The 23,920-nt window shown below is 42.6% G+C and overlaps 1 protein-coding gene across 6 annotated transcripts in view; it reads right to left on the bottom strand.

Annotated features, from left to right (window-relative positions):
- Positions 1–1,527: 1,527 nt before the first annotated feature.
- The window catches only part of Znf398 (zinc finger protein 398), a 35,094-nt gene continuing 12,701 nt past the window's right edge, over positions 1,528–23,920 (bottom strand). The window contains exons 3-7 of one of the 6 annotated variants that reach the window (XM_047561508.1): positions 19,071–19,197; positions 18,465–18,578; positions 11,905–12,018; positions 9,455–10,574; positions 1,528–1,863 (exon numbers count right to left, since the gene is read on the bottom strand). In XM_047561508.1, the coding sequence (XP_047417464.1) occupies positions 1,851–1,863; positions 9,455–10,574; positions 11,905–12,018; positions 18,465–18,578; positions 19,071–19,197 (1,488 nt within the window). In that variant the 3' untranslated portion in view covers positions 1,528–1,850. Of the gene's footprint in view, positions 1,908–7,335; positions 10,575–11,904; positions 12,019–18,464; positions 18,579–19,070; positions 19,198–23,920 lie in introns of those variants that run through there. The other 5 variants (XR_007109844.1, XR_007109846.1, XR_007109845.1 and 2 more) reach the window with 5 other exon arrangements.

Here is a 23,920-nt window from a genome sequence, read left to right on the forward strand (position 1 = left end):
TCTGAGCCTCACACGTTTTCCTCCCATATAAATGAAAAAAAAAATAATGCCTACCCTGGTCTATTTTAATGCTGTGAAATTAGATGAGATGAGACTTCTGCCTGGCACACAGTGGGCACTCGGCAAAGATAGCTACCCCTCACCCAAGGAGAAGCCCCTGTAATTCTCCGCGACATAGTGTCTACTTTGTCTTCCTAAAGAACTAGTCCTTATCTTAAGAACAGAGATCTCCAAGTCTTATCACCCTACTGAAAGACAGACCTACTGGTGCCTGAGTTCCACTACCCTTAGTAAAATAAAGAACATTATGGGCCCAAGGGAGACATGTGTTTACAGTTCTATATTCAGAAGGGCCATTATCAAGTACATACTTTCTCTGCTAGGCACACTTCCAGGATATAGAATCCAGTATTTCATGGACTTAGTATTATCCTCAGGGAGATTAGGGACTGGTAAAGGTTATGCTCCCAGAAGTCAGTGATTTCCTTTCTTTCCTGGCCTCAAGCTGCCTCCCTCTGTTATAAATATAATGTCAATATTAGAGGAACCAGGCTAATTCAGTCTGAAAAGCTCTAGGCAAATTCGTTTCTGCCAACAAGTCACATCTCAGAGTACACACACTGACCTACAGCGCCATCTTCCCTCTTTCCTAGAGATGAGGAAAGAAGGACTAGTTAGCGCCAAGCATGCAAGTATCTTTTTAGGATAAAATTGTTAAGAGTTCTTCCCTTCCTTTTCAATAAGTTATAGCTACATCTCTTTATACAGCAAGATGGTGCATCGACTTCACTTTCTCCTTTGCAGAAGTTGGATTTTCACATGACCATCCACACCTTCACCACTGGTGACCAGAGTGGCTGCTCAGAGCTAGAGTTCACTGTTGTATATGAACAAAGCTACTCAACTCCTACAGAATTAAGTGCATAGCGTTCTGTGCTGGTGACCAGAGTGGCTGCTCAGAGCTAGAGTTCACTGTTGTATATGAACAAAGCTACTCAACTCCAACAGAATTAAGTGCATAGCGTTCTGTGCTGGCATTATTTTATGACGACCAAGTCTACTGACCAGATCATAAACACCTGTAATGGATATAAGTAAGAGGGTAGCCATTTGGGGTGTTTAAGGGGCACTTCCCCAAAGAAGAAAAAGGACACAATGCGGGGAGCTACTGAAGTCACACAGGTCATGGACCCTATTGCAGGTGCTCCCATGACAAAGGGTAATGAGACAGACACCCAGGGTGGAAACCATCCTGAACTTGGAGGTGTGAGTAGACTGGTTAACTGTGAGGCAGTTGTTCTTGAGGAGAATGTCAAATACCATGGTTACTATAGATTTCTTGAAAGGGAAGGCCTCATGTCTGGCCCCTTGACCTGCCAGGTAGACCTGGACACCCTCCTTCTCCTTGGAAATTCTACAGCTACTGCTTGGGATAGGGCATTTGAAGTGGTAGATGTTCAACTAAAGGATGCAGGAGAAGCCAAAAGAGAGGGGATCCATAAACTTTATTTGTCTACCATTTCCTAAAGATTTCTGGTGCTGTGTCGTTTCAACAACTATGAGATTTATTTGAGGGAAACCTCCGGACTCATTTTTGGCTAAGGGAAGAGGATAACCAGATCTGTGCTTCTGTCTTGGTTTCACTCACCCCTCATTTAACAAGCAGGTCAAGGACTACCAAGGTGGCCCATGGGACAGGGAAATGAGGACAGTCTCAGAACCTCAGGCTTTCTTCCCACTGGCACATCCATGTTCACAGGTTCCCGTCTTCACTTGAAGGCACTGTGCCTGTGGGCTGGGGTTGTCGCTCAGTGGTAGACAGCTTGCCTAGCACATGTGAGGCACCGGGTTCAATCCTCAGTACTGCATAAAAATAAGTAAAATGAAGGTATTGTGTCCATCTGCAACTGAAAAATAAATGTTTTAAAAAATAGAAGACACTGTGCCTAGCTAGAGCCACCTCCATGGGAGGTCAATGCCTTAGGCACAATGTCCAGCAGAGCATTCTGACCGGAGGGGTGTAGAAACTAAAGTGACAGAGCTCTAAGGAGGGTTGATGTGGGGTCACAGCCAAAGGTTTTGTGTATCTTTACGAAAGTTTTAAGGGCAATTCACTGTTGCCAATGAGTTTTCAGCATCCCTTTTACAGACTCACCTTTTGCTGACATTTTAACTCAAATATCCATCTCTTCCATAAACTTTTGCTTTAAACCTATGCAAAGTTTGGGGAAGATACTATTTCCCTCTTGAGTTTACTCTTAAACTTCTTCAGTTAGACATTTCATCTCCTTCTTTCCAAGTTTTGACACTATAGAAGAGTGACCTTCATTGGCTACTCTTGTTTTGTTTTGTTTGGTACTAGGCATTGAACCCAGGGGCACTTCATCACTGAGCTACATCTCCAGCCCTTTTAATTTTGAGACAAGATCTTGCTAAGTTGCAGGTTGGCTTCAAACTTTTGATTGCCCTGCCTCAGCCTCCAGAGTCGTTGGGATTACAGGTGTGCACCACCTACCTGGCTTCTCAGTTCTTAATGACTCCGTGATACCTTTCCTCCATCTTCCTAAACAGGTAAACCTCAACCACTGGAACTGGTCTAACTCAGCAGGAAAGCTTAGGAGCCCTTTATGCAGAAGGCATGCTATATGTGATTGCAGTGTGTTCTTCAAATGCTTTCAAGGGCTGCCCTCCAACTTTTAAGTGCAGGTTTAATTACTAAAGTAGTCAAAATTCATTCAAAATAAAGTCTAGTGTTCCTGACAAAATTTACTGGTTTTTCCAAATGCAAAAGGTATGATCGTTAATCCAAGTTGGTAATAATGTCACTAAAGTTCCTTGCTTTTCTGCAAGCTGCTCTTACAAGAAGATGCAACCTCAGGAGGTAGGAAAGTCTGCAGCGCGGGTGCTGGCACCCCTCCCACTTGTGTGCGTCCAGTCCCAGTCCCGCCAGCGCTTGGTCTCTGGACATGGCCTGCAGAAGGCCCAGCAGAAGCGAATGCTGCTTTCCCCAGGCCTCCAGCTCTCCTAACTGTGAAGAGAAGTCAGAACTTTTTTCAAATATCATTTCTATAGCCTATTTCCTAAAGTCCTCACAGGCACATTAGAATCACCTGGGGGAACCTAGACACACACGGGCTCCATCACAGACAATGAATGTCTTCTGAACCCTCAGGTTATTCTCATGTGCAGTCAGGAACTAACCAGTGCAACAGCCTCCTCATTTCCTTGTCTTGGCCCTATCAGATCATCTGGGGAAATGAAAATCCTAAATTACTTAATATCTAATAACATAAATATGATTGGTTAATTATTCTTATTCAGTTTTTATCCTCCTGTTTACTCACTGAGGTTGGCTAGCAGATATTGTCTTTATGACATCATTTGAAAAAATTATAAACTCAAGGCCAAGAACTGATTTATGTATGTAGCTTCACATGCACCTTAATTTTCAATTCTGCTTATTTAACCCAGTCTCTCCAGGAACGTGTCTGCCATCTTCCTGATGTTATAATTCTTCAACAACATAAAACTGGTTATTTAACAAAAGTTACTGGCAGAAGTCAACCACATTACGTAGGTCAATCTGGTATTTTCTACATTGAACTTTGTTTTTAATTTCTGCCCACATATAGTTGTCTCACTGCTCCCTAAATTGAAATCTCAGTCAGCTTCTTCCCAGCACAGGCAAGAAAACTGAAAATGATGAAAGGACTACTGCCCAGCCCTGAATGAAGAGGCGCATCCATGTCACCCAGGAGACTGATCAGCCAACAAGTAACTCTCCAGCACCTACATTAACACTTCCGTCTTAATCCTACAAGGTGCTTTATGGCACTTAGTCTTTCCTCTAGCTTCACACCTCAGTGAAGTAGGTATTTTCCTCACATTATGAGTGAAGACCCTGAGAGCAAGGGTGCAGCTCAGGCCTGTAACTTCCTTCCCAGGACCATTTCACTACAAAGATCCTCATTCTTACAAGTGTTTAAAAATGCTTTATACAACAGCACATTGTGTTACATGAAACTTACAGAGAAGACAGCCACTAAGCAACCTAGCACAAGCATTATTTTGGTGTGTTTTCTTCTGATTTTCCTATGTTTTAAAAAATGCAGTTAAATGTATGCTTCATAAGAATATTTCTAAAAAGTGTATGTTTTGCTAGAACTTTCTCAGTTTATGGGGCTTTGGAGTAACTATAATTAAAATTATACTCTTTATTCTGTAATGAATGCAAGCGTTTATTCTGCTGTGTTGAAAGCAATCACTAAAAGAACATAATCTGGGGAAAAAACAGAAAAGGAAAAGAGGACCCAGAAGTTAACTCTTAAATTCTGTAATTTTAGAGTTACAAGGGACCGTATTTTACCATCTTCTTCAATCTTCACATTAGAATTGGGAAAACAAAAACTTCATAAATTAGTCTGCCCCACATCAAGTATAGAATGTTATGCTAGGACCAAAATTCAGTTTTTAACTCCCACTCTAGTGGTCTTCCCACAGTAAAATTACTGAGCATCCCAATGCCTAACACCATGAGGCGCACAAAATGAAACGTGGTCTCTGTTCTTGGGTAGTTTTGTGGTGGTGGTTGTTGTTGTTGTTTTTGTGGTACTGGAGATGGAACCCAGGGCCTCTCACATGCTAAGCAAATGTTTATCGAGTTACACATCAGTCTTTGGGTAGCTTAATTTTTAGGCCAGTTTCAAGATTTTAAAGCAAATAATGGCTTTACTAGTAAAAACATAGCCACATAGCTCAGTAAGTTTTTATCAGACACTTTATTTGAAATGAAACCTGGCTATCCTGGAGAGATTTGCTGCACAATGCTTTTGCAGATTCTCTGTTTGGGTTGTATTGTTCTTCCTTGATGGGTGGTTAGTCTTAGAGGTGATGTTTTTGGAATAGGCAATTTAATTGACCAAGCTGACAAAAGCCATTGTGTGAGTCCACATGTATGTTTGTGGCCAGTTACTCATTTAAAAAGAAATTGGAGCAGGGCCAGAAAGGGATGAGTAACATCTCCCTTGACTCTTAATGTCAGTTCATGTTGTGAGATAAACAGCACCTTCCAGGTCCTTTACGCAAGGGACAATATGCTCTGGCCTATGACAGTGCTTATGAAGAAGTCTGAGGAAAGGAACCCTGTTAGAGATTAAACAGATTCTCTATCCTGGTAGTACTAGAAATGCTATTCAGTCACTGCTCTTTCCCAAGTGAAGCTACCAGCCCACAGAGTTTGGTGCAGCAGCCATAGGGTTTCCACTACTGACTCCAGCTCGCAACCACAGGGTTGGCTGGAAACGTCTGGGTCCTCATATAGGAAGAGGAGCTGGGCAGATTCCCTATTAAAGAACCTAAGAAATATCAAGAGAACCAGAGCCCCACAGGGTCATGGCACACGCAGAAATTTATGGGAGCTGGGAGATACAGAAAAGAATAGGCAAAAGATCAGCCTAAATAGAAGTAAAAGATGATAGGCAAAAGGCTGAGCTCCCAGTGACCATGTGTCCTGTGTCCAGTTTTTGACATTTGCCACCTCCAATTCAAGCTGGCTCTCTGACCTCCTCTCAGGGTGGTCCTGTAAAATCTTTCCTTTGTGTCATGGCTGTGTGCTCAACACCTCACGTAGGTTTCTGTTAATACCTCTGAGAAATAGGCCTCATGATCCATATTTTACTGATAAGGAAAGCAGGGTTCAAGGTGGTTAAATAACAGAGCTATTACTTATGATGGAGGACCTGCATCTAGGTCTGACCGGAGTTCTTGCCCTCAGCATGTTCTAACCCACACCCTGTATTCTTATGTCAAGGCCCTACGCACTTCCGGGCCCATCCTGTCCGCACACCAATTTGTCCTAACTTGAGTGTCTTTTGCTTTTAGGACCCTGAAACTTACCAAAACACAGAATGGCCTCTCAAAGACCTGTGAGAAATAACTTCTCCTTTGCTACAGATAGAGAACTAGAATGAACACAACAGGGCCAGAAGTGTTCCTCAAAACCACTGGAAAAAAGATATCTGATGACATCAGAGATCTTGTCTATAACCACCTTTAGGGGAGACTTGCTGCTTACAGCCCTCAGACAGCTGAAGTGACTTTGTTGCCAAAGAACCAAGACTCCTCTCCCCACAGAGGAAATATGAGCAGAAATTTAGAATTTCCATCCTATTTGGAAAGAATAAAGGGACTCGGACCCTTTATCAACAAGGTTTTTGGGGACTGAGACAGTAAGCATGTTATTGTCTAGCAAGCCACAGGGTTTGGCTGAGATTCCCGTCTCTTGAGAGAAACCCATCAGGGCACCCCACCAGGACCTCTGCAAGTTTTATTATCAATGATGGGGGAAGTTGTGTAGAGGGTGGCTCTAGCTGGAGTCCAGCTAAGGTGTCCCCAGTACCAAGTGTCCAGCAGAAAAGGCTGAGTCACCTTTCACTTTCTAGGCAATCAACCAACTTCCATTTATTCTCCTATCTGAGGCTGCACCAGAGGCACATCCAATGGTAACCATGGAAATGTTGTAAGCAGAGTGACTGGTTAGTCAACACCTGGATCCACCGTAGAGGAGAGGGTGCTTGCGTGCCAGTCAGAGGGACAGGTGAACAGCACAGCTCTGGGGTTTCCTCTTCCCTGTTGTGTCTGGTCGTGAGGACTGGGCCTCAGGTGCTTCTTACAGCATAGCTTCCCTCAAGAGAACTCGATGGAACAAGAATTTCTCCTCCACATGATGAAAACTTTGTTGGACTCTATCTCATCTTTCCCACTGATCCATTTCTGAACCTTTAGCAAACCCTTTAAAGGGGGCCTGATAGAGGGAAAGAACAGTGCGCACATAGTTGAACTCCCTACTTTGTGCCAGGGCTGAGGACTAGGTTTCCACATGCTTCGGTCTTTCTGGGATGGCCTGTACATTCCCTTCCATAAAGCTGTATGACTCTTGTTTCAGTGGCATTTGGATTTTGTTCGCTTCTTGCCACAGTTAGGTCCCTGTTGGCTACAATTCTTAGCAGAAAGGGCTATGGTATTTATCTGCAGCATTTTAATGCACAGGTCTCTCTTGTTACTAAGCTCTGTGTTTTCAGTGAATCTTTTGAGTCAAATGAATTTTAGATGTTGTCTGGTCCCACATCACACCTCATGTAGGAATCCCTTCTCCAGGGCACCCTGGCAGGTGCCTGAATCCACTCCAAAGGCAGCTCACCTCCTAAAGATGGTGTTTTTTTTTTTTTTGCGGTATTGGGGATCGAACTCAGGGCCTTGTGCTTGCGAGGCAAGCACTCTACCAGCTGAGCTATCTCCCCAGCCCCAGGATGGTGCTTTGACTCTATTCCCTTTTAACTGGGGGAATCAAAGTACAAATCAAAACTGAATCTCAAACTCAAGTTCCTAGTGTATCAATGAAGATGGAACCCTATTTTGGGATTCCCAGAACTCACAAGTTTTGCTGGTGGGCCAGATTGTGGTTAGAAAGCTCTTGGTCCCAATATGCCAGGGTTCTGCCATCATCCATCTTGTTCTGTCCCCTTGGACTTTTTCATTGCCTACAGACTAAAAGTTAAGACAGCAGCCCAGGTTTCACACACGTTTCTTATGTCTCCCATGGTCCCTGGTATTGTGGATGTCACCAAGCAGTGTTTTAAAAATGTGACTATCCTGAAGAGCAGCCTTTTCAGACAAACTTCCCAGGAGCACAGCTAGCTGGGCTCATGTCCTCTCCTAGCGGAGCTACACAGAACCAGGCAGGGTAAAGGTTGGATTCAGTGATAAGGAGAAAAACAGGTCCCTTCCTTACCACTTATCTAGAAAGTGTCCTGTCAAAATATTCCCAGACCTTGTCCTAGGCATCAGAGAAGAATCAGGAGAAACAAGAGGGTGCAGGAATAAACAAGTCTCCTGCTCAAGACACAGGGCTTCTGCATTCTCTCTTCTATCTCAGGCTCCAAGCACGAGCAAAACAATAAATCAGATCAATTTCAGTCAAGTTTCTGCAAGAATCTCTGCTTTGATTTTGCTGTCTTATTTAACTTCACCTGGACAGAGGCCAAAGACAGAAACAGGATTTTGGCAGGAGATGGAATATATCACAGGATTTTTTTTTTTTTTTTTAATTTCTAAAGGCTAACTTCCCCCCTTTTACCAGCTTCACTTTGCAGATGGAAATTTGAGAGCTATAAAGAGAAAAGGGCTTTTAACTAGTTGCAAAGACACTGAGGAGCAAAACCAGGATCAGACATGCCAAGTGACAGTGACCCCAAGGAAAAAAACATGGTAGCTGAGGTACCTAAAAGCACAACAGGCAGGACAGGTCATCCTTGTCTGCATGTGGTACTCAGCTCTCAGTGGCCTAGGAGGTGCCAGTGGGGTGGGGCCAGGTGCAGGGACCAGATGGCCTCTCTGCGGGCTTGAGAATGCCGCACTACAACAGTTATCGCACTAGTGAGGAAATGAGAGCCCAGAGCTCAGAGCGCTTTCTGAAACTCCTAATGCCTCTGGAAAGTGCTGTGATCTTTGTTGCTGATGATCATCAAGACAAGCAGATACCAGGAATGGAAAAGCCAGCTTACTGGCTTGGAAAAGATAAGGGAGAATGTGACATAAAACACTCTAAAACTGCATTTCAGGCACAGATTTTAAGCAGTTCAAGCAGTTCTATGATCGTTATGCCAGCTACTTCTTGGGATCTCTAGCTTTTAAAGCTGGGTTGAGAACTCTGCTTTTAACCAGGACCTTGGCAAAGATTTCTGGCAGTTTAAATACCAGTACAAAGGCTTGAATGCTTCAAACCAAGTCAGTAAAAGTTAAGAACTGTTCTCCTAAATAAGCTATTTAAGTCATTTTTTTTGTTCGCAGGTATTAGCAGAATGTATCAGAAGACAGTGTGGGAAAGCTAGGAGGCAGTCTCCAGTCCTCCTGCATCAATACAGGTGGCTGCACAGAGCTCAGTTGGTGTCCAGGAAGCAGCAACACAAACAGCGGTTAAAGGCCGTTCTTCCAACACCATCTCACCTGTGGAGAAATTAATGAAAGGCTTGGCACATTCTCATGCCTGAGGACCTGCTTCATGCTTGGGGGCTCTTCCGATGCTCCTTGTCTCTACCTAGAAGCAGTCCATCCTCATTCTGCTCTCCTGGGACAGGATAACCTGAGGTGGACTCTTGCTTCCCAACCATTCTGTAATATTTTTATGATTTTGGCTTTTGTGGTGTCTTTGAAAAGATGGGGCTGCTGGGCTCATTTCCAGGTCTTTCTGCATTTTAAAATGTGGTATTCTGGTACTTACGTTAAGTTCCAAAATATAAGCTGTCTCCAGTGGAGTGTAGAGGACACCAAATTTCTTGTGCGTCAGATAATAATTACTGTGAGTGGTGGAGGGGGCTTCATATGAACTTTCTGCCCTGTTGTGAGCACAGATAAACCGCGGATTTACAACCCACCCCCTCCACTCCCTTCGCCATACCACTGACTGGTCTCTAGACCTTCCGTGTTAACACCCAGGCCAGAAGTTTCGAGGCCAGCTAGGAGCGGGCCGGGTGGGTCGGGGGGGCGTGTGGCAGGGTCGCTTTCACCCACACAGCCTCCACTGTGACCTGAACGCAGGTGGTCCTTGAGCGTCTGCTTGTAGCGGAAGCTCCTGCCGCAGAGGGCGCAGGGGTAGGGCCGCTCGCCTGTGTGGATGCGCTGGTGCTTCATGAGGTGGTGCTTGCGAATGAAGCTCTTGCCACAGTGCGCACACTGGAAGGGCCGCTCGCCTGTGTGCAGCCGCCGGTGGTTGAGCAGGTGCTCCTTGCGCATGAAGCTCTTGCTGCAGTCAGTGCAGGGGTATGGCCGCTCGCCCGTGTGGATCATCTGGTGGCGGATCAGGGCCGAGTGGCCATTGAAGTCGATGCCGCACTGAGGGCAGGAGAATGGGCGCTCCTGTGCGTGCCCGCGCTGATGCAGCAGGAGGCTGATCTTCAGGCTGAAGCTCCTGCCGCACTGCGCACAGCGGAAAGGCCTCTCACTGGCGTGAGCCCGCCGGTGACTCGTGAGTCGCGCCTGGTCAGCGAAGCGCTTGGGGCAGTCCGGACAGGGGAAGGGGCGCTCAGTGCTGTTATGGACCCGAAGGTGGTAGGTGAGTCTTGAGGGGTGCGTGAAAGTCCGGGCACAATGTGGGCAGGTCGGGGGTGGCTCACTGGTATGGTCCTGGGAGGTGCTGCCAAGGTCCGTCTGCGGGGCAAAGTGCTTGGGGCACTGGGCACAGGGTAAGGGGTGATCGCCAGCGAGGCCACACTGGTGAGTCAGCAACATGTCCTGGCTTAGATTCTTACCACAGTGGTGGCATGAGAACAGCTGCTCTCCAACTGGAGGTGGGAGCGGATAGCTACCCAATTGAGTAAAAGTCACCTGTCCCTCTGAGGCTTCAGGCAAGTCGGTGGCTGCACGTCCAAAAGGTGTCATGGGTGCAGACTGCTGGTGTTTGAAAGCCACATCTGAAAAAGCATCCTTTGCTGCTGCTGGTGGAGCAGAGAAGGCAACAGGAACTTCAGGGCACAAGGAGGCTCCAGTAAGGCCTTCAGCTTTGATGACAAGCTCTTCATCTGAAAGAAAGGACTTGAGAGGTAAGCCCCTCAAGAGCTGTCTCACCAGCAACTCTCACAAGTTCCTACCCAGCTCTGAGCTGCTCAGATAAACAACACAGCAGAGGGCTGCTGTGATACTATCAAGCGTAGCATCCCTGTGGCAAATCAGAGAATTAAGGCTGTACTCTTTGATGCTCCCTGTTGAAATAGGAACGATCTTGGCATCGGTCTTCCCCAAGTTATTTTGTTTCACCTCTGCTCAAGAACTTGCTCTATTGCCTGTTGTGACAAAGTCTAAAATCACCTATTCATCTGTTCTTATTCTTCTCTATTTATCTATTCTTATTCTTCTCTGTTCCACCAAATAAATCCTTCACTATAGTCAGTTCTTTACTTCCTCTGAAAACAAAGTTCACATTTTACTTCTCCATGTTAACTATTCTCCCTTTTGCAGAATGCTTCCTTCTTCTCCCCTCTTCCCAAATTACATTCAGTCATATCAAACCAATCACCCTGCTAGGCCCACTTCTGGCTTCATGTCCTTCTTTATATCTTATTATACTGAAAATTAACTTGATGTGTATTCATCACATTTCTCACTTCTGTTGTGTTTATACAGCCCTGTCACATAATGACATATTGTGTACCCGGGGTCAGTTTCTTGAAGGACAGACACTGTCTTATTTTTCATTTGTACTTCCCTGAGTCTAAAGCAACATGGCATGGTAGATATTTTTTAAAAACTGCATTAAGTTGTATAAACAGTTGGGTAACTTCTGACCTTGAGATTCTCTTTTATAATTCAAGTGGCAAAACACAGATGGTGCTTCTTTCTTTAGAAGGAAGCCATTTCTATTTCTTCTCCCATCATTGCTGTTCCTTTCAATGACTGAGTGAGCAAGATTCCATTCCCTCCTCTCCAACATTCCTGTCTCCCTGCCCCACTTCCTATTTTTGTCCTATACTTTCTACATGATCTTCAAATGTTCTTCTGTCTTTTCCCATCTTCTTACTTTTGGTCCATCTGATTGCACTTATTTTTCTTCCTTTGACTATTCTAATTTGTTTTTTATTGTGGTGCTGGGGATTAAGCCCAAGGCCATGTGCATGCTAAGTACATGTTGACCCCTGAAATCCACCCCTAGTCCTAACCATTCCAATCTGTCTTTGCACTTGAGTGGTTTTCCCACTTAAAATTCATCTCAGCACCTCTTTGGTCTCAACTGACCATGCCTTTCCTTCTTTTCCTTCTCTCACTGCTTTGCCTCTAAAGCCGCATGCCTGCTGCAGCTGCTCCACTCACTCCTGGTGTGGGCTGGATCTGGGCAGGAGCGTCTGCGTTACTTACCTGCATGGGTGCCTTTGTACATGTCGCTCTCCTTGGACTCCTGTGGAGCCCCAACCGGAGGCTCTTCCTCTTGTTTAATCCAAGACAGAATATCTGATGTTGAAAGACCAGGCTCTATTTGTAGGGGAAAGAGAAGGCTTTCAGGGACTTGAATCAGAAGGTAAGATTGATCACACTGGTTTTAGAACACTGCATTTTGCCCAATTTTTATTTCTAACTAACAAAATAAGCAACTTCTAAGAAAATGCATACAACTCCAGAGAATCATTTTGAAATGAAACCAAAATGATTTATTTTATATGATATCTCACCTTGATTCTCTATTTTCAGTGAGGTTATTAAAAAACAAATTACAATTTTTATTTTGGAGACAATATTCTGAAATGATCTAGAAAAACAGTACCTTTAATTTCAGTAGCTCTCCAATTCAACATACTCTCACTTTTCTCTCAATTGTGAAATAACAGAGTGGGTAATATTTTCTCCTTTTAAGTAGAAAGGACTACAAGTTAAATAAATGGCCAATGAGGAAATATCTACAGTGAAGTGCCATATTATCAAAGATCTGCACACATAAAGAAAAAAAGCAACGAAAAAAGACTGGCCAAAATGGGTTTTTAAATGTTAATCAAAAGAGAAATATACTTCCGGAATTACAAAATCAGATCAGTTTAGACACAGAATCTGACTCCTCAAAAATATACTTTCCAGATTTTCAATTCGGGGCTTTTCCTGAGAGATCATATTATCTTTGTTTATTAAATGACACAAGCCATTGTGTCCTGGACCCGGGGAGGACACAGTCCTTCAAGCCTTGGGACTCTTTTGGAATGAACACAGCACTGCCTCTGAAGGCCTCATTTGGTCAGTGCAGACGCCGTGTGCTTGCTAGTCCAGCCTGGACCTAGGTGGCCTTTTTTGACCTAAAAGGACAAGCTGGCAAGGCCCAGAGTAAAGTCAAGCTCTCTAGAGTTCTCTCTCAAAAAAGCCTCGTAGGCAAGTTATGGTTTTATTTCTAGCAAATGAATAGAATTCACTGTTTTGTCCAGTGCCTTTAAATCAGCTGGAGACAGCTAGAACCTAATGTGTGCTAAAGCCCAAAAGAAGCAGTGGGCACCACACGTGTCAAACACTGCATTATGTGGAGACCCTGCCATGCAGGTTTGAGCACAGGCAGGGCTGTCTTCCCACTACTGCGTGGGCTGCAGGCATGGTGCCACACGTCACACAGTGCAGCTTTACCATTGTTCCCCCCCAGATGTAAAGAAGAAGGGGCAGTGGGTGTGAGGACCATCAGAAACATGGCTTTCATAAAGGTCTACCTGCTTCTCTTTCACAATTGTGCTCCAAAAACCTCCAAATGCTGTTCAAGTGGCTTTGCCCTTTTGTTTTTGTTGTTTATCATTACAAATTTAGATGATGTTATATATTTGATTAGCATCAATCCACTAAATCCACTAAAATAAGTCATTTTTTTTTAAGACTTAAATTGTCCCTTCTTTGGCCAATGGACTAGGCCTGATGTGCTTCTCACACAACTCCAGATGCCTGGTTTCCCTCATTTCTGGCATGACAATCTATAGCAGGCTCAGCTAGTAAGTACATTTTTTTTCTTTTTAATTTTTATTTGTTCTTTTTAGTTATACTTGATATTATGATGTATTTTGATATTTCATACATACATGGAGTATAACTTCCCATTCTTGGGGTTGTACATGATGTGGAGTTACACTGGTCATGTATTCATATATGAACATAAGAAAGTTATGCCCAATTCATTCTACTGTCTTTCCTATTCTCCTTCTTTCCCCCTACTTCCCACTGTCTAATCTGATGAATCTCTATCCCCCTCCCTATTGTACATCAGCATCTGCATATCAGAGAAAACATTTGGCCTTTGATTTTTTGGGGATTGGCTTATTTCACTTAGCATGACAGTCTCTGGTTCCATCTATTTACCAGCAAATGTCATAATTTCATTCTTCTTTACAGCTGAGTAATATTCCATTGTGTATATGTATCACATTTTCTTTATCTAGTCATCTGTTGAAGAACATCTAGGTTGGTTCCATAGCTTAGCTATTGTGAATTGAGCTGCTATAAACTGATGTGGCTGCATCACTGTCCTATGCTGACTTTAAGTCCTCTGGGTATAAACTAAAGAATGAGATAACTGGGTTAAATGGTGGTTTCATTCCAGGTTTTCTAAGCAATGTCCATACTGCTTTCCAGAGTGGTTACACCAATTTGCAGTCCCAACAGCAATGTATGAATGTGCCTTTTCCCCCACATCCTCCCAACATTATTATTACTTGTATTCTTTATAATTGCCATTCTCACTGGAGATGAAATCTCAAGGTAGTCTTATTTTTTTATTATTGTTTAAATATGTTTTAGTTGTAGATGGACACAATACCTTTATTTTATTTATTTTTATGTGGTGTTAAGTATCAAACCCAAGGGTGGGAGGGGTGGGGGGGAAGGGAAAAAATAACAGAGTGAATGAAACAACATTACCCTATGTAAATTTATGATTACACAAATGGTATGCCTTTACGCCATGTACAAACAGAGAAACAACATGTATCCCATTTGTTTACAATTAAAAAAAAAAAAAAGAATCGAATCCAATGCCTCACACATGCTAGGCAAGTGCTCCACCACTGAGCCACCGCCCCAGCCTGCAGTGTAGTTTTAATTTGCATTTCTCTAATTGCTAGAGATGTTGAACATTTTTCATATATGTTGACCGATCATATTTCTTCTTCTGTGAAGTATCTGTTTCTTTGCCCATTTATTGATTGGGTTATTTGGTTTTTTTGGTGTTAAGTTTTTTGAGTTCTTTACATATCCTGGAGATTAATGCTGTATCTGAGGTGAAGGTAGCAAAGATTTTCTCCCATTCTGTAGGCTCCCTCTTCACATTCTTAATTGTTTCCTTTGCCGTGAAGATGCTTTTTAGTTTGAATCCATCCCATTTATTGATTCCTGATTTTACTTCTGTGCTTTAAGAGTCTTGTTAAGGCATTTGGTTCCTAAGCCAACACAATGGAGATTTGGACTTATTTTTTCTTCTCGTAGGCTCAGGGTCTCTAGTCTAATGCCTTTGTCCTCCATCCACTTTGAGTTCTGTGCAGGGTGAGAGATAGGGGTCTAATTTCATTCTGTTACATATGGATTTCCAGTTTTCCCAGCACCATTTGTTGAAGAGGCTATCTTTTCTCCAGTGTATATTTATGGCACCTTTGTCTGGTATGAGAAAACTGTATTTATTTGGGTTTGTCTCTGTGTCTTCTATTCTGTACCATTGATCTTCGTGTCTGTTTAGGTGTCAATGCCATGTCATTTTTGTTAAGTGTTGCTCTGTAGTATGATTTAAGGCCTGGTATTGTGATGCCTCCTGCTTCACTCTTCTTGCTGAGGATTGCTTTGGCTATTCTGGGTCTCTTAATTTTCCAAATGAATTTCATGACTGCTTTTTCTATTTCTATGAAGAATGTCATCAGAATCTTAATAGGAACTGCATTAAATCTGTATAGCACTTTTGGTAGTATGGCCATTTTGACAATATTAATTCTGCCTATCCAAAAACATGGGAAGGGCTGGGGTTGTGACTCAATGGTAGAACACCTGCTTAGCATGTATAAGGCACTGTGTTCAATTCTCAGCACCTCATATAAAGAAATAAATAAAGGTCAATTGACAACTAAAAATAAATAAATAAATAAAACTAATAATAATAAAAAGAACATGGGAGATCTTTCCATCTTCTTCAGTTTCTTTCTTGAGTGTTCTGTAGTTTTCATTGTCAAGGTCTTTCACCTCTTTTATTAGATTGATTTTTTTAGGCTATTGTGAATAGTTTAGTTTTCCTAATTTCTCTTTCAGTTGATTCATCACTGATGTAAAGGACTGCAATTGATTTATGGGTGTTAATTTTATATCCTGCTACTTTACTAAATTCATTTATGAGTTCTAGAAGTTTTCAAGTGGAGTTTTTTGGGTCTTCTAAATATAGAATCATGTCATCAGTAAACAGGGATAGTTTGAGTTCTTCTTTTCCTATTTGTATCCCTTTAATTTCTTTCTTTTAATTGCTCTGTCTAGCGTTTCCAGAACTAGGTTGAATAGAAGTGGTGAAAGAGGACATCCCTGTCTTGTTCCAGTTTTTAGAGGGAATGCTTTTAATTTTTCTCCAATTAGAATAATGTTGGCCTTGAATTTAGCATATACAGCTTTTCCAATGTTATGTTCCTACTATCCCTAGTTTTTCTAGTGTTATAAACATGAATGGATGCTGTATTTTGTCAAATGCTTTTTCTGCAACTATTGAGATAATCATGTGATTCTTGTCTTTACATAAACTGATGTGATGAGTTATGTTTACTGATTTCTATACATTAAACCAACCTTGCATCCCTGTAGTAAGCACATTTCTTGCCCCAGGCTCAAAATCAGTTTTAGAACTAAATTAATTTTGGGTTATTCTAGAATCTTGGCTTGAGTCCATGGCTTCTATTTTTCCCTTTTTTGGTACTGGGGATTGAACCCAGGGTACTTTACCACTGTGCCACATCCCCAGTCCTTTTTATTTTTTATTTTGAGGTAGGGTCTCACTAAGTTGCTTAGAACCTCACTAAGTTACTAATGCTGGCTTTGAACTTGACATTCTCCTGCCTCCAAAAAGATAAATCCCGTCACTAAAGTGAACTAATGTTAGTATCCACCTAATATTTGTGTGGAGCAATCTTTTAATGACCAAATAGTGGTTAAATACTGTTCTCCAGTGAAAGGAGAAAGGAGATTCAAAACAGACCTCAGGTGCTGGCGATATAGCCCATCACATAGAGTGCTTGCCTCTCAAGCTGGAGACCCAGGTTCGAGGCCCCGGCACTGTTGGATTGTGGAAATTCAAAACAAACGAAACAAAACAGACCTCAGGGTCCATCCCTGACTAGCAAACCATTCTCTAACTGATTAAAAACTTTCCCTAAATGCTAAGAGTGGCTCACTGTGCCTAAACTATTTGTCAAACAGCATGGATTATACTGGCTGCCTACTTTTCTTCTGGGAGCCTGGAATTTGGGTACGGCAGAGGGTGTCTGTGTGACTGCTCCACTGAAGACCTTGGGCACTGAGTCTCTGATGAGATGCTCTGGTTGACAACATTCTGTGTGTTGTCATAATTCACTGCGGGGGAATTATGTGTTCTGTCAGTCCGCTGGGAGAGGAGCGAGGGAGGCCCACCCCTGCTTTCCTTTTCCCTCTGCTGATATCACGTTGTGTCCTTTTGCCATGACAAATCTTAGCTATGAGTGCTGGGCAACTTTGATACATTACAATCAGACCAAATTACTCACATCTTTTTATCCCCCAACAATAAAATGATACTTAATCTAGCCGAGAACTGTCAGGTAATTTACAATGTAGGCTAAAGAGATACATCTGATAATGAATCTTTCTATAATCAAATCACCCATCTTTATTGGGGATGTTATTTTAGACTCATTTATCATGATACAGACTAATCAAATTAAACCTGTTTCAATGCCTAAATACCATCACCCACATATTCTTAAAAATAACATGGCTGGCAGGTGAACAACCTTCTGCTCGAAACCCAGAGAAGGTACACTTAAGATGTGAACATTTCATTTTATGTAAAATTTACCTCAAAAGAAAAAAAAATATTGATTCCTGAACTACTTAGAGGGAAAAGTACGGATGTTTCTACTGATTTTACATATGTCAAAACAACAACAACAACAAAACAGAACAGATTGATGGATGAATGGCCAGATAGAGGGGTGCAGCAATAGACATGTGAACTGAGAAACTGTTAGTGGTAGAATCTTGTGCTAGATACCTTGGTGTTTACTGTAAAATTGTTTCAATTTTTCTGTTTGAAATTTTTCATAATAAACATATTTTTAAAAATGCCAGTGTAGACAGTGATCCAAGTTCATCTGATAAAGGTGTCTGGAGGGTGAACTTTCTGTGAACTTCTAGTCAGCAAAAAAAAAAAAAAAAAAAAAAAAAAAAAAAGACATGAGGATTTTCTGACAGCCAAGGCAGGACATGAGAGAGAGAGTACAACAGGACTCTGGCCTTCTCTGGCTAGCTCTCCAGATCTGGGAACATCCACACTGACCAGGTGAGTGACATCAGGGTCCACGGTTAAGGGCACTCTGGAGGGACTCTGTGGACTCCTAGGCCTCCCTCTGCCCCTCTGAGGTACACCTTCCCAGGGTCTCTGTATTCCACACCAGCACAAGTGCTTCCTTGTCATGTAAGTATGTTTGTGATTTTGGTAAATTACTAGGGTTTAGTACTTTAATCAGGGAGTGTAATCAATGCCCCTTAGACATGTGGTACTGACAGGTGATGGCACTGTACAAGGTGATCTACACACTCCCTGTTCTATATTTGCTAAGATATAAATGCCCATTCGAAGTCTAGTTGACTTAGCACTGAATGGCTCTGGAAGCCCTGAAGTCCTGCTTACTTAGTTCTGACCAGGAAAGGGAGAGGAAGAGTGGATAATCCCTCCTCCCACTTACCTTCACTGGGGTCTGCAGGAATCTCACTTTCCTCTGGTGCTGCCTGGTCCTCTGCATTATGTTCTCCATCTGGTTGAATCTGAGATAAGACATCAGGTTGGTTCATGGCATAATCTAGGAGAGGAAAAAGGGAGAGTGGGTATGATAGAGATAAATGAGCATGATGACCAATAGCCATTAAGGCTGAATATAATCAGAAGTTCTCCAGGAACTTCCTTTAGATTAAATATGGCTTCTCTACGTCAATTCACCTCCTACAACAGATGATGTCTGCTCAAGAAGGCAGGTACGAGCAGATGTACTGTGCGGGAAAGCACGCGTGCTAGGTGAGCTCTGCCCACTCTCCTTTCATGGGCCTCAAAAGGAGAACAGTTAAGTCCTTTCAATGTGAAGGACACCCAGGGTCACCAGCAGCTCGCAGACTCACAGCCCGGAGTGTCATTCTCTCCTAGGATTTGGCAAACGGAGGGATATGATTTCCTACTTAGCAAGAGTGAATTAACCTTTTTAGCTTGGAAACAGACTCAGAAGTGAGGACACTAGAGGAAAAGGAACTGTCTCAGCCCTCCTTGGGGCTGCTGCCACCTCATTCAAAAGGTGCCTCACCCATGGAGATGAGAGACTCGTAGTTTCCCTTCATGATATTCTTGTAAAGCTCCTTTTGCCATTCTTCCAATTTTTCCCACTCTGGAGTGGAAAAGTAGATGGAGACATCATCAAATGCCACAGGCACCTAAAATTACAATCACATAGGTTAGTCCCACCCATTGCAATTCAGTCATTCAATACCCCCCCTTAATTCCTTTTATTATAATTATTATTATTTTACATTCTCAAAGGGTTGGCAATGAATATTCTAAATAGTTCTGAAGGTTGTTCTTTTAATGCTCCACTTGTCATTAGTAATAATCCTCAAATCCCAACACTCCTGCAGCTCAACACATAGCTGGCACCTTTCTGGAGGCATATTTGGGTGATTTTCAAACAGTAAGAAAGCATCCCAATGCCACGCGGTAAAGTTCACGTTTTCCTGTGACTTTCATTTCACCCATTTGATCTGCTTTCTCCAGGAAGTTTTTCCCAGGAGAGTCAATTCCTCTAGGGTTTCCTGTTGTTTCTAGTTCTAATCTCCTGCCAAGCAGAAGCCCATCCCCTTGATGCTGTTCCTCACATCTATGAGGAAAGGAAAGTTCCAAGCCTCATGACTGAAAGCTAACAGGACTGACACCAAGAGTATGTAAGGAAACAAAATACAACTTCAAAATTCATTATGCCTTCTCTGTACATCCTTTAGGCTTTTTGGTCTTGCATATTCTTTTTGTTTTTATTGTTCTTAAGTTTATTTTCCTTCAAATTTATTGTGCTTTTCTGTAATGATGTAAAAAGTATTCCTTTTCCCTTGCACTGAGGTATTCAAAATTCTTGGTCCTAATCTACAGCTCTTTGATGTCTTATGTTCACTCAGTTTATATAAATATGTGCATATTTAGTATATAATATACATACTACACAGATATATATGAGCTTTTTATTCTCATCTTATCACGTGACAGTACAATTTTATGTTTTACACAGCTATTTCTTGGTCAAGTCATTTCCAAGAATGAGATGGTTTCTGAAGAAATCTGTTTGGTGGGTGAAGGATCCATGGAAGGATTCTCCTTAGTTTTTTGTCTGAATTCTGATCCACTGGACCGGGAAACGGGAAAGCTTTGTTATCACCCGCCCCAAAGACCACAAAAATCCTCACCAACTGTGTTCCTTTTTAAAGTGCTTGCAGAAGTGGCACAAAAGGCCCCTGTCACATCTTGCCTGGGGTTCTGACTGGAAGATGTTGTTCTCATACTCTTTCTTCCTTTGGACAGAATCTGCTGATGTCCTCTAATTGCATCTGACTCCTTACTTCAAGAGGTCTTTCCTTTTGGGACATCCACCAAGGTCCAGACTGCCCTGTGGCCTAGCCTTCCATATCCTTTGAACGGAACACTTGGTCTTTTTAATGCCAGATTTGTTTTGAATCCTTCTCTACAGGTCTCTAACACTTCCGCCTTCTCCTTCCATCTCTTCAACTTGTTCATGAAGGGATTTCCCTAGGCAACTGCAGCCCCTGCAGTTCCCCTCCGGCTGAACTGGATGCCTGTGTCTTTCTTCAAACACCATCTTTCTTTTCCTCTTCCACTGTCTTTTCAACTCAGTTGCACTTTTCCAACTTGGCTTCTTAAAATTTGGCATTCTTAGTTCAGCCTCTTCACCGTTCCCTTCGGCATTTGATTTGAATTCACTAAATCCACTCTCTGTGCAAGGGAGATCTTGCATCTGCAAACAGCAAACTCCTTTGCTGTTTCAGGTCAGAATTTTCATTTTTCCCTTTCTCTGCATTTTCAGGGTTCACAGTTTGTTGATGGTTTAGCCTTATACCATGAAGATCCCTTCTGGCCGACTCTTTTGTCACGTATGGAGCAAATTTCTCTTCACACACATCGTTTTCAGAGAGCTTCCAGACACCAAGTTCCACTTTTAATTTTCTCTATTATGCTAAATTGTTCTTGAACTCCAGCTTTTCATTTTGTTGTGCCTTAAATTTTTTATAACCTAATTCTTTGGCAGCTTGTACTTTATATATTAATTTAGGATCATTTTTTTCTTTCAGAGATGTGGTCTTGCTATTTTCCCCTGGCTGGCCTTGATGTCTGGGGCTCAAGCAATCCTGCTGCCACCTGCTCCTACAGAGCTAAACTACAGACATGTGCCACGGTGCTGCTGTGCTCCTTTCCTACTGAGAGCACATGGCACTCAGTGGCTGATGGGAGAATCCCAACACTTTTGCCCCAACAGTTGGGGCAAACCCAGGAACTTTAAGTCCAGTGGCCAGGTGTTCAACTACTAAGCTCCACCCCCACCCAATTATAGCTTTCTTTCCAAGAATTCAGCCCAATAGTTTTTCAGTCTCCAGGGATCTGAATGTAGCCTGAATATCTGCCAACCACCACACCTGTATTCTTTAGCCATTTTCTACCTGAGCACCAGCATTCTCTTTTTCAGCCCTTAATTCTGCTGTCTGCCTCTTAATATTTTAATTTCTGAAACAAGGAGACTTTTTTTGGACAAGCCACTCCATTCTGGTGCTGCCTCTTGGAGGACCAACATCAGTTCATCTTTCTCCGGGTTTGCAATCTCTGACTCATATTTCTTTTTTTCTAAAACACCTTTAAATTCTGTTTTTGGTGTTCAGGTTCTGATTTGAGAAACATGTCATGGAGAAGCTGATAATATTCAACTCAATACTTTTCCCCTTCACCCAGATTCCAAAAATATACTCTCACTGCAGTTTCTAATTCTTGTTATATTTGGCTCTTAACAAGTTCATTTTCTGTGGCGTTGATATGTGCAGCTTGATTTCTCCTAAGTCTTTGGTTTTCTCTTCTAATTCCTCTCCGAGCTCTTGAAGCACAGTTGAAATTTTTCTTGGTGTGTTTGCTTTTTACTTAACAGGCACTTGAATTCATTGTAACTTAGGTATTCATTCTGCAACCTTGTATGTCTTGCTTTCAGAGACTAATGACTAGTTTTATGATGTACACATCCTTACCTTTCATTGGTTAACAGCTTGAGTGCAGGTTGAGAATTTGTCAGCGCACTGGACCAGAAGGGGGAAATATTGAGGAAAGTGTCCACTTTGGAAAGTGAGCTAACAACCACATAAAACTAAGCTCTAGCTTTCTTAATGTCCCAGTTTTCTTTCCAGGAATATTTTCTTTTCCTCTGCAGGTCATAATACCAGACTCAGGCTGGGGTTGTGACTTAGTGGTAGAGTATTCGCCTGGCATGTGTGAGGCACTGGGTTTGATTCTCAGCACCACATAAAAAAGCAAATTAATAAAATAAAGGTATTGTGTCCATCTATAACTAAAGAAAAATATATTTCTAAAAATACCAGACTCATACACACTCCTTGCAATGAGTACACATAACACTTAAGAGCAAGGCTGGGGAGCTCAGTGGGAGAGTGCTTGTCTACCTTGCACAAGGCCCTTAGTTCAATTGCCAGTACTACACATACAATGCTGATCTGTGTTCTGGCTGGACTTGCTATAGGGGACACTTCCATAGCTCTGACCATTGACATCCACTCAACTCATCTCCTAGAGGCACTGGGATTAAGAGATATGGTCCCACACTCAAGGTGTTGGCAGAGCCCACAACACCTGGCAGGATCCTTAGCAAAGAGCAGCAAAGAGCAGGTGGAGCAAGAAGGAGGAGACGGCAATGAGGTGTGGAGGACAGTCAGACTTCGAACCTTGGGGAAATCCGAGATATCCCATGAGAGCCCTGAAAGCAAAGGGTGGCAGGCACTGAGAAAAGCCTCTCTCCTGTTCAGTGGACTGCCTTATCAGGGATGTGGGGCCAAGACATCACCTCAGATTGCTGCCCACTCCCCCTCAATCAATCTTTTTTTTTGGGGGGGGTGCTGGGGATCGAACCCAGGGCCCTGTGCTTACAAGACAAGCACTCTACCGACTGAGCTATCTCCCCAGCCCCAATAAATCTTTTTAAGTGTCTTCTTAGTTGCAAAATACTATGTGAAACAGTGAAAAGATACAGGAGAAACTTAAGGCAGAGCCTAGCCTCTAGTTCAGATGCTCCCAAGGAGGGAGGTGATAAACTCTAGGGCTGTGTTTGGGAGGGTGCGTCAATTACTTGTAAACAGTCATTCAGAGTTAGGAACAACTGCAAAGCAGTGTTTAACTCCCACAAGAAAAACTGAGTATCCTTTATGTATAAGGTTCTCTCTAAGCTCCAAGATTATTAAAATATGGTTTCTTCCCAAAATGGGCATGTAAATTAATGACATGGAAAAGAAATTTTAGATACACAGTTATAATGGGGCTGGGATGACTCTTGTGAGATGGAATTTTGGCTAGTCCTAATAAGAATGGGATAAGCATGTAAACAAGAAAAATGAGGAGTGCATTCGGAAGACAATAATGAATTCCACCTACCTGGGGGTCAGAGTTTTGTTGAGAGAATAGTCATAAGCAAATGGAATCCCTCACCTCCCAGGCAGACTGGGCTAAAGCTAGATAATTCTCCTGCAGCAAAAACAGGAAGGCTCTGGGAGACTGAGCCACCCAGCCTGGACACTAGTACCTGGTGTAACACACACCACAGTGGCTGGCTCTTCTACCATGCAGCAGCTTTGTAGTTTTATTCTTTTTTTTTTTTTTTTTTTTTTTTTAGTATTTTTTTAGTTGTAGATGGACACTATATCTTTGTTTATTTTTATGAGGTACTGATGATTAAACCCAGTGCCTCACATGTGCTAGGCAAGAGCTCTACCACTGAGCCATAACCCCAGCCCTAGATTTATTTTATTTTATTTTATTTTTGTGGTGCTGGGGAGTAAACCCAGGGCCTTGTGCTTGCTAGGTAAATGCTCTGCCAACTGAGCCATATCC

Source organism: Sciurus carolinensis, chromosome 8 (genome assembly GCF_902686445.1).
Source record: "Sciurus carolinensis chromosome 8, mSciCar1.2, whole genome shotgun sequence".
NCBI classification, from domain to species: Eukaryota; Metazoa; Chordata; class Mammalia; order Rodentia; family Sciuridae; genus Sciurus; species Sciurus carolinensis.